Source organism: Morone saxatilis, unplaced genomic scaffold (genome assembly GCF_004916995.1).
Source record: "Morone saxatilis isolate NCDOM2014 unplaced genomic scaffold, NCSU_SB_2.0 Contig10, whole genome shotgun sequence".
NCBI classification, from domain to species: domain Eukaryota; kingdom Metazoa; phylum Chordata; class Actinopteri; family Moronidae; genus Morone; species Morone saxatilis.
Genome location: NW_023339652.1, coordinates 10,852,992 through 10,861,259, shown reverse-complemented (window position 1 = coordinate 10,861,259; position 8,268 = coordinate 10,852,992). Strand labels below are relative to the sequence as shown.

Here is an 8,268-nt window from a genome sequence, read left to right as displayed (position 1 = left end):
TAGCAGCTTTGTCCTGCTCTTTATTGGTATAAGAAGAAACTAATTTATTAGTCATCATTAAAACTCTGTTCAACCCCATTTCCAGACAAAGGAGGCAGCTGTTTTCAGCATAAAAAGGTCTGATCCACCCACTGTACACTGCCCATAAACCAAATGACAGACAGACCGACAGACTGTTAGCAACTAGCTGGTGAAAATGGAGCATTAACTATTACTATTAAGAGTTTTTAAGCGGTTATGAAACAGTCTCAATTTAACATATGAACTTATAATATGCTAATATGTCAGAGTTTATAGCTTGTTGCAAAACAAAAAAATCTGTTCATGCAGGTTAAAAGCTGTGACATGAAAGAAATAGAGAAAGTTTTTGTTAAATAAACTGAAGAGACATTGAGGTAATCAAGAACATGTAATTGCATCAATATCCATTCAGCTAATTTACAATAGCAAGTTTTGCCAGAAACATAATGAAGCTCTAATTATGTTTTTAATCAACATAAAGAGGAAACTTTTATTTGACTTCACTGTACATAGTTATTTACTTTTTCCTCCAGCTCACACATATATCTTGATTAAAGCTCTTACTGGTTATGTTTAGTGATTAGGCATGTAGTTGTTAAGGTTAGGGTTAGGGGCTTGGGAATGCACTGTGCAACATTCCTCGTAAGTCTGTGTGTGTAAAAGAGAGTTTGATGTTTGAGGTTGCTTGGATATTATCACAGAAAATTAACATAAATCCTCTTTGCCAAACACAAATTCACTTCTCCCAAAGTGATTAGTAACGGTAATGTAGAGCATAACAATCAAGTTGGACCTCATCTCCCATGAGTGGTATCATCTCAGCTGTTTCTGTAAAATGGATGAATAAACTCCATGTTTGAACTGATATGTTTTTAGAATCCATTATATCCACCGGGGAAAATGTGAGCTCCTAACAGGTGCACCATGGGAAAACATGTTTGCTTCAAAACATTATTGGTTTGTTTGTGTGTGTTGTAACAGGAGGTGGAGCTGTGTAGGCAGAACAGCCAAGAGAAGCTTGGCTTGACGCTGTGCTACAGGACTGACGATGAGGAGGACAGCGGCATCTATGTGAGCCAGGTAGGGACAGATGTTGCCGTTATTTGGTCCTCCTACACTGACACTGAAAAAATTGTGTTACACCTTGTTACCACATTTAACTGTTTTCTTCTTAGGATTTGGTGGTAATTGCTGCTTCTTGCTGTAAAATAAAATGTCCCGGAGAAGCACTGGAGTATAAACTAGAGCTCCCTGATGAGGTCTGATAGAGACAAGGCTGCGTGTTCGTTAAATCAAACGCAGGGCCCCATCATCAGTTTCCTCTGGAGCAGGAAGTTATTAAAAGATGGCATGAAATCCCATTTGAATTCCCTCTTTACATCCTGAAGCAGGGAGCAAGTCGAACTGAATTAGGGAGGAAGGAGAGAAAAATGTTTGCCAGTCAAATATCTACTCTGAATGAGCCACGCATGGCCAAAGAGGATGTCAGGTTTGAAATGTTATTCCCGTCCTGCCATTCTCATTCCTCCTCCTTTTAACGTGTTTTAATTGAAGGTTTTAATTAGCTCTGAGCGACAACCTGCTCCTTCCCCCCCACAGTAAGTGAAATGACACATCCTCCCATTTACCGTACCCCATCTGAATACCAAACACACAAAACATAGAGGGAACATATTACAAAGAATCTTTTTAAAATTCTAATGATTTGCGGCTTAGAAACAAACAAAATGAAAACAAATTATTGCATTATTTGGAATTATGAGGGCTTTAAGCGCTACGAACTGAATTATAGAAGTGTTTAGTCTGACTGCAGGTGCAGTTTCAATCCCATTATGGAAAAAAAAGGAGAGGGTGTGAAGAGTAAGAGCTGTTATGAGGATTAGAACGCTGCCATAAGGATATTAATGGCAGAAGTACAAAGACCTCTTGTGTATTTAGCTCCTTTTAGCATTTTTTTAATTATGTGTATATAAAACCGTGAGGCCTAGCAGCTATTTCTCTGGTTTCTCACCTGCTCTTCTCGAACCAGACAAAGAATCTGAATATAAAACCACAAAGAACATCGGCACCTGCTGAACCTCAGCAGATCGTGAAAGCAGTCTCCCACCGACAGAACGCATCTATTTTTGTAAATGGATAAAAATGCTAATTTAGCTCATTAAAATGTATGGATGGATAGTATCAGTGCGACTTTTGAAAGTGCTTTTTTCCTCCCCTATTTCTACTATGGTTTTTTTCCCCCACATGTAGCTATGTCTTGATCTTCAATGCAAAAACAACAAAGTTTATGAAAATGATTACTGAGGGCTTGTGGTCTTGTTGCATATACACTGGGATGCAGTTAGAAAAACATGAGGTGTTGATTCATTCAACTAAAATAGAATCATCTCTGTGCCATAAACATTTGGAACTTACATTGTTTTTTTCACTTTTGTCTCTCACGGTCTTTCTGGCGTGCTTCATTTATAACTCACATGCTCTCTTGTATAATGTCACGGACTTACATGTACATACATGCAAGATGTGAAGCATGTATAAGCCAGCACCAAGAACCTGTGAAACCCCACTTGTATCATATGGAAAATACAAGGTTGTCAGAGAGAAAATAAGCATCTTCGCTTTATAAAAACAGACTTTTATTCCTGACAGCAGACAAGAGAGTGGTACATCAGTGGTGTTTCAGAGATACACAATAACCTGCTGTCAGCATTGATTTTCAAGCTCTTTCGTGCAGGTGGAGCCAAACAGTATAGCAGCGAGAGATGGACGCATCAAAGAAGGAGATCGTATTCTACAGGTGCGTATTTTCATCTCAGTGGCCAAAGTACATTCACACCAGGTTATATTATGAACTCACATGGCTTCTAACAAGTCTAGATATAACCCTTAGTATTTATCACATCAATGGCAGGATGTTATCTTTGATATCAGCCTCATTTTGTACAAAAGAAATCCCCAATTTACTATTTCTTTTTCCTCTGTTGAACAAATATGCCAAGATAGATTCTCCAACCCGCTTGTAGGGCATTCTTTTTAGAGGATATCCAAGCTCCGGTGTCTCCAGTCTGGGCAAGCAAATGTATATTTAATCACCTCGTTTTACCAGGGAAATTAAAGTCTCTTGCAGTTATATCAGGCACTACATCATCTCTGGCGCTCCTCTCTGTCTTGGTCTAACTCTGTCTCATTATGCGAGAACCCTATGGGGTCACTGTGGATTGTATCCGTTTACTACAGGTATAAAATGGCTTCAGTGGGCATTGTTTTCACACTACAATACAATTAATTAAGTGTAAAGTTTGGACTGTTGACTCCAGGCTTAGCAATCCGTGGCACAAGGTGTGTGTAGCCAAGGTGAACAGTCCCTCGTTAAGAGAAGAGAAGTTGTCTGTTTCTTGTTAATGTCTTCTGCAGTTCCATGTGAATACAGCTCTCACCTTTAGTGGTTTTCTGCAGTTCCATTCTCATGCTCTCTATGTCATGTTGCCAAGTACATAAAGTACATATGATATATACTTTTATGTGTATGTAGATGTATTGTCTACATTTATTTGATACTCTTGTAGGCATATTTGATGAGTTCACTGCACACACATTTTCTGCATCTGACTGCTCTCCTTCTGATCGGCTGCTGCTGTTATCCTGAAAGCCTATTTAAGCCTCTAGAGCAGCGTAGTCTGTAAGTTGAGCTGATGGTGTACAGACTTGTTTGCATCTAAAGAGACTCTCAGTTCTTTGTGGTTTTTCTTGTCATTCTAACTTTTCAAAGTGAGCCTGTATTTTTCAAAGACCAGCACATTGCTTTGAAGCCACCCACCCAACGTTACCAAACATGGTGGAAAATTATTCTCAAGTAGGAAATTGTAGGCATGACATAGCATCCTGATATCTCTAATTGCAGTGTACTCAAGGCACATTACTTGGGCTTCACACTTTTGACTGTCAACTCAAAAGACACAAAGGCTGCATGACTTGGCCCAAATGACATATGTCAGTCTAGAATGACGTAGAAGTGAATTCTGATATGACCGTCAAAAGACAAAAGTTTGGACCACATATGAAAGTGGCCTGAATGAGAATGGAAAAGATCAGATTCCATATGATTGGTGCTGTTTACACTGTCATGAAAAAATCTGATCTGAATCATATATGAGCAAAATAATTAAATTTGGGCCACTTTGGCCTCAGTCTGAACACAGCCAAAATGTCAGATTTTAATTACAATTTAGACGATGATGGCATGTTGGTCACGGTGTGATTTGAAACGGTCTGCTGTTTCTTAAAAGATGAATGGAAAATTGTACTAAATTAACAGCACAAACTAAGAAAGTCAAATGAAAAAAAAAAGTGTAGTGTAACTCTGAGCAATGACATTCACACAAATAGAAGTAATAGACAAATAGTCTTTTTTATGCTTGTTGTTTATATAAATTATATTTTCCAAGCTATTATTGAAATAACGTGCTAGAATATAGTTTGATGTACACTGACTGTACAGTATGTCCTCAGTAAGCAATATCTCAGCAGTGTACCAACATTACCTCTCCTCCATATTCATTGTAACACTCTTTGAGTACCTCCATTCTCCCACTGTAGTGTTTCTGTGTGTCCCAGTAGTGTGAATGATTGTGGGGAACAGGGCCTGCTGTACTACTGGCCCTATTATCTTCTTCTGACAGCCCCATTACTCCACTGAGGAAAAGATGAATGCCACCTGTCAAAGAACAGTTAATTGTGTGTCTGGATGTGTGGTGAGCTCTCATGAGGTCGGACTATGCACTCGCAATTGACTCCCCTTACCGAGCGTGCAGCGTGAGTTAGAGGAAGTGATGGCAAAAAGGAAGGAAGACAAGTCTGGTTTGGAGATTGGAATGGAGGGAGAAAATGAAAAAGCACGAGAGAGAAAAAGGGCGTCAGGATGTGATTACTCAAGGTGTATCTTACAAAAATGAGAACAATGGTTAGTTGTATTATACTCATCTTTTCATTCCTGTCAGTTAAATGGATCTGGGTGATAAAAGTACAGATTTTTTTTGTTTTTTTTGAATATATGGTTGAGACGTTCTACAAGTTCATTATTTTTAACATGACCATCTATACTTGTCTTTGATGTACAGATTAATGGCTGTGAAGTGCAAGACAGAGAGAAAGCTGTTGCCTTGCTGTCAAGTGAAGACGCAAGGAGCATCATACTGCTGGTGACAAGACCAGAAATGCAGGTAAACACATACACCCCTACACAGGCTTCCTGCCTTATCTTATCCTATCAACCTATGTCATGTCAAATAACAACAACTGCCTGCTAAGTGCCTTTTCCTTTCCTTCGAACTGTCAGCGTGATTGTATGGAGTTTCTACACACATACATACACACACAGAGAGAGAGACAGAGTTTCTGACAGATGTTGTGATTTCAGCTGGAGGAGGAGGTATGGCTGGATGATGAGCAACAGGAGCTCGTGGAGGAGCTGAAGATGGAGATCCTGGAGGAGAGGAGGAAGCAGAAGGAGCGTAACTTTGACAGGGGGGATGAGGTGAGCATGTAAGCAAAGTGAAATGCATCAAAACAAGAGACAAAAATGTCCAATAAAGAGGCAGAGGGGTGTCAGAGAAAGTTGACTGGGTAGAAAGGAAGAAGAGACTAAATAAAAGGTGGCATAGGAGGAAGTATACTGAGAGCACAGGATTTGATTTATTTAACCATACCATTATTCTAAGCTTTTCCCCAAACAGCAACATCTACAAAACCCTGGATTACATTCAATGCCAACATTTCTATTTCACATGCAACTTCGGGAAGGGAAGGGGAAAGATCATGGCTATGTAATATAATAAACTATGGTGAAGGTTGAGCAACCAAAGCTGGTTAAGGTTATGAAAAGATCATGGTTACAGTAAATTAAAGGGCAAGCATTAACTGAAGGTCTATGATGGGACAGAAACTCAGGTCTTCAGCATGAAAGTCAAACGTGCCACATACCCATCAACCACCCTGGCCTACACTACTTCCTGCATTGGCACTGAACATTGGACAATTTTCCAATATGGAAATAATTCCAAGGCTGATCTTTCCTCCTTCACAATGCTCTCTGTAACAAAATCATGATCTGCAACAAACAAGCTCTTGCAAATGACTAAAATTACCCTTGAGGAGGACTAACTATTTTTGTCTTTCTTCATATACCAGCATCAAGCTGAAGAAGACATGACAACAGACACAGCTACCTGTTCCTCCAATCAAGACAAAGACAGTGGGTTTGGACGCAGTACAGATAGTCCAGAGCACCAACCCCTGCTAGCTAGACTTCACAGGAGGAACCCAGCCCGTTGCCTGAGGGACCGATGGCGGGCAGAGCATCCACACACAAGACAAGCAACTGTAGTGCCACAGGACAAAGGTCAAAGTCATGAAGGGGTAGTCAGTATTCGCAATGGTGGAGGTGGCGTCCTAGGTTTAGAGAATCGCTTCCAGCAACTCTTGGAGCTCAAGTGTCAAATTCGGAATGGAGGCGAATGTGGGGTATACTCCATTCGACACAGTATAGAGTGTAGTCTCACTGAGCAAGGAGGAGGGGATGGAGATGGCGTAGATGGTGTTGGAGGAGAGAATGGAATGGAGCAGGAGTTGAGGATGTTAAATGAGGAACTGCGCAGCATTGAGCTTGAGTGCCAGAGCATTATGCAGGCGCATCAGCTTCGCCAGAGCCACCACCTGGACCCCTCACAACCCACATCCTGCTCACCAGGCTGGAGCCCCAAAGACGGACACAAACGACACGGCAGGTTGGCCGACATCCACGAATACCCGGAGAGGTCGGACAGTGATAAGATCCGAGAGAAGGACAGCTCCAGTGCCTACAATACAGCGGAGAGTGCGCGGTCGACACCGCTAGGTATGGAGAGATCTCCTGATCATTCTCTACAGAGACACATCAGCATCACCAACCAGAAAAACCTGAGACTGGCTTCCTCCACACCGTCCAGCCCCATTCCCATCCCCAAGCCGCAGGGTACATCCAGTTGTAGCAGACCAGCAGACCCAGGCTCTGTTATCTCCAGCAGCCCAGACCAGAGCAACCCTTCCCGGTCTGAGTCAGATCCTGCCCTGCCTGCAGATGATGAGAGGTGTGAAAAGAAAGGGAGGACTAGAGATTCCAGAAGGGGGCTTTCCTATGGTTCTTCATATCAGACAACCCCCTATCAAGGCCAGGGAGGATCCAGGCAGCTTCAGGTAGGTCTAATCAAGAAGAGATAAGTCAACATAATGCTGATCTACCTTTGAGTGAGGCACCTCTGAAGACAGCTCTGTGCTAACAATTTTCTTTGTGTTGCAGAGCTATGTGCACCTGCTGCAACAGCACTCATCCCTGGAATATTCCCAGAGCCAACTGAGTCTACTCAGTCTCTGTCGAGATCCTGTGCACCGAAGCGGACGCCCTGGGGAACCCCGTCTAGAGTGGAAGGTTAAAGTTCGTGCTGACGGCACACGCTATGTGGCCCGGCGGCCAGCTCGTGACCGTATCCTGAGGGAGCGGGCACTAAGGATCAGAGAAGAGAGGAGCGGAGGCATGACCACAGATGATGATGCTATGAGTGAGATGAAGATGGGTCGCTACTGGAGCAAAGAGGAGAGGAAGCAGCACTTGGCACGGGCTAGGGAGCAAAGGAAGAGGAGGGAGTTCATGCAAAAGAGCCGCCTTGAGTGTCTAAAGGAGGGGCCCGCCAGTGGAGCTGAGGGCAGGAAGGAGATCAATATTTTGGAGCTCAGTCACAAAAAGATGATGAAGAAACGAAACAAAAAGATCCTGGATAACTGGATGACCATCCAGGAGCTGATGAGCCATGGGGCTAGAGTCCCAGAAGGCTCCAAAGTACATAATGCCTTCCTGTCTGTCACAACTGTGTAGTTGACACATACATTACTGCGTACTTTTAAGTACTGAACACTTTAATATCAGGTAGCCTGTATTTCAGGAACTACTGCTTTATGTAAAACAAAAAAACAAAAAAATCAGTTTGTGAAATGAAATTAAAAATGTCACTGCTGAGGACTTCTGTAGCAACCGAAGGCAACTTTGTAACTTTAAGAATGTCTGAATAGTTCTTAACTCTATCATTACAAGACCTCAGCCATTAGAAACATGACTTTTCACTGTTTTACTCTGGCTTTTTGGTAATGCACTGGCTTCTGATAGCAAATGATTTTGGTAGCGTTGGTTCAAACAGACTCTCACAAAAAAGTGAAGAA

The 8,268-nt window shown here is 42.0% G+C and overlaps 1 protein-coding gene across 1 annotated transcript in view; it reads left to right on the top strand.

The window, feature by feature from the left end:
- The window catches only part of pdzrn4 (PDZ domain containing ring finger 4), a 33,268-nt gene extending 25,302 nt beyond the window's left edge, over nucleotides 1-7,966 (top strand). Inside the window, exons 4-9 of the mRNA XM_035677784.1 lie at nucleotides 1,003-1,101; nucleotides 2,756-2,818; nucleotides 5,139-5,240; nucleotides 5,438-5,554; nucleotides 6,208-7,251; nucleotides 7,355-7,966. Coding sequence (XP_035533677.1) covers nucleotides 1,003-1,101; nucleotides 2,756-2,818; nucleotides 5,139-5,240; nucleotides 5,438-5,554; nucleotides 6,208-7,251; nucleotides 7,355-7,927 — 1,998 coding nt within the window. The 3' untranslated portion in view covers nucleotides 7,928-7,966. The remainder of the gene's footprint in view (nucleotides 1-1,002; nucleotides 1,102-2,755; nucleotides 2,819-5,138; nucleotides 5,241-5,437; nucleotides 5,555-6,207; nucleotides 7,252-7,354) is intronic.
- The last annotated feature ends 302 nt before the right edge of the window (nucleotides 7,967-8,268 follow it).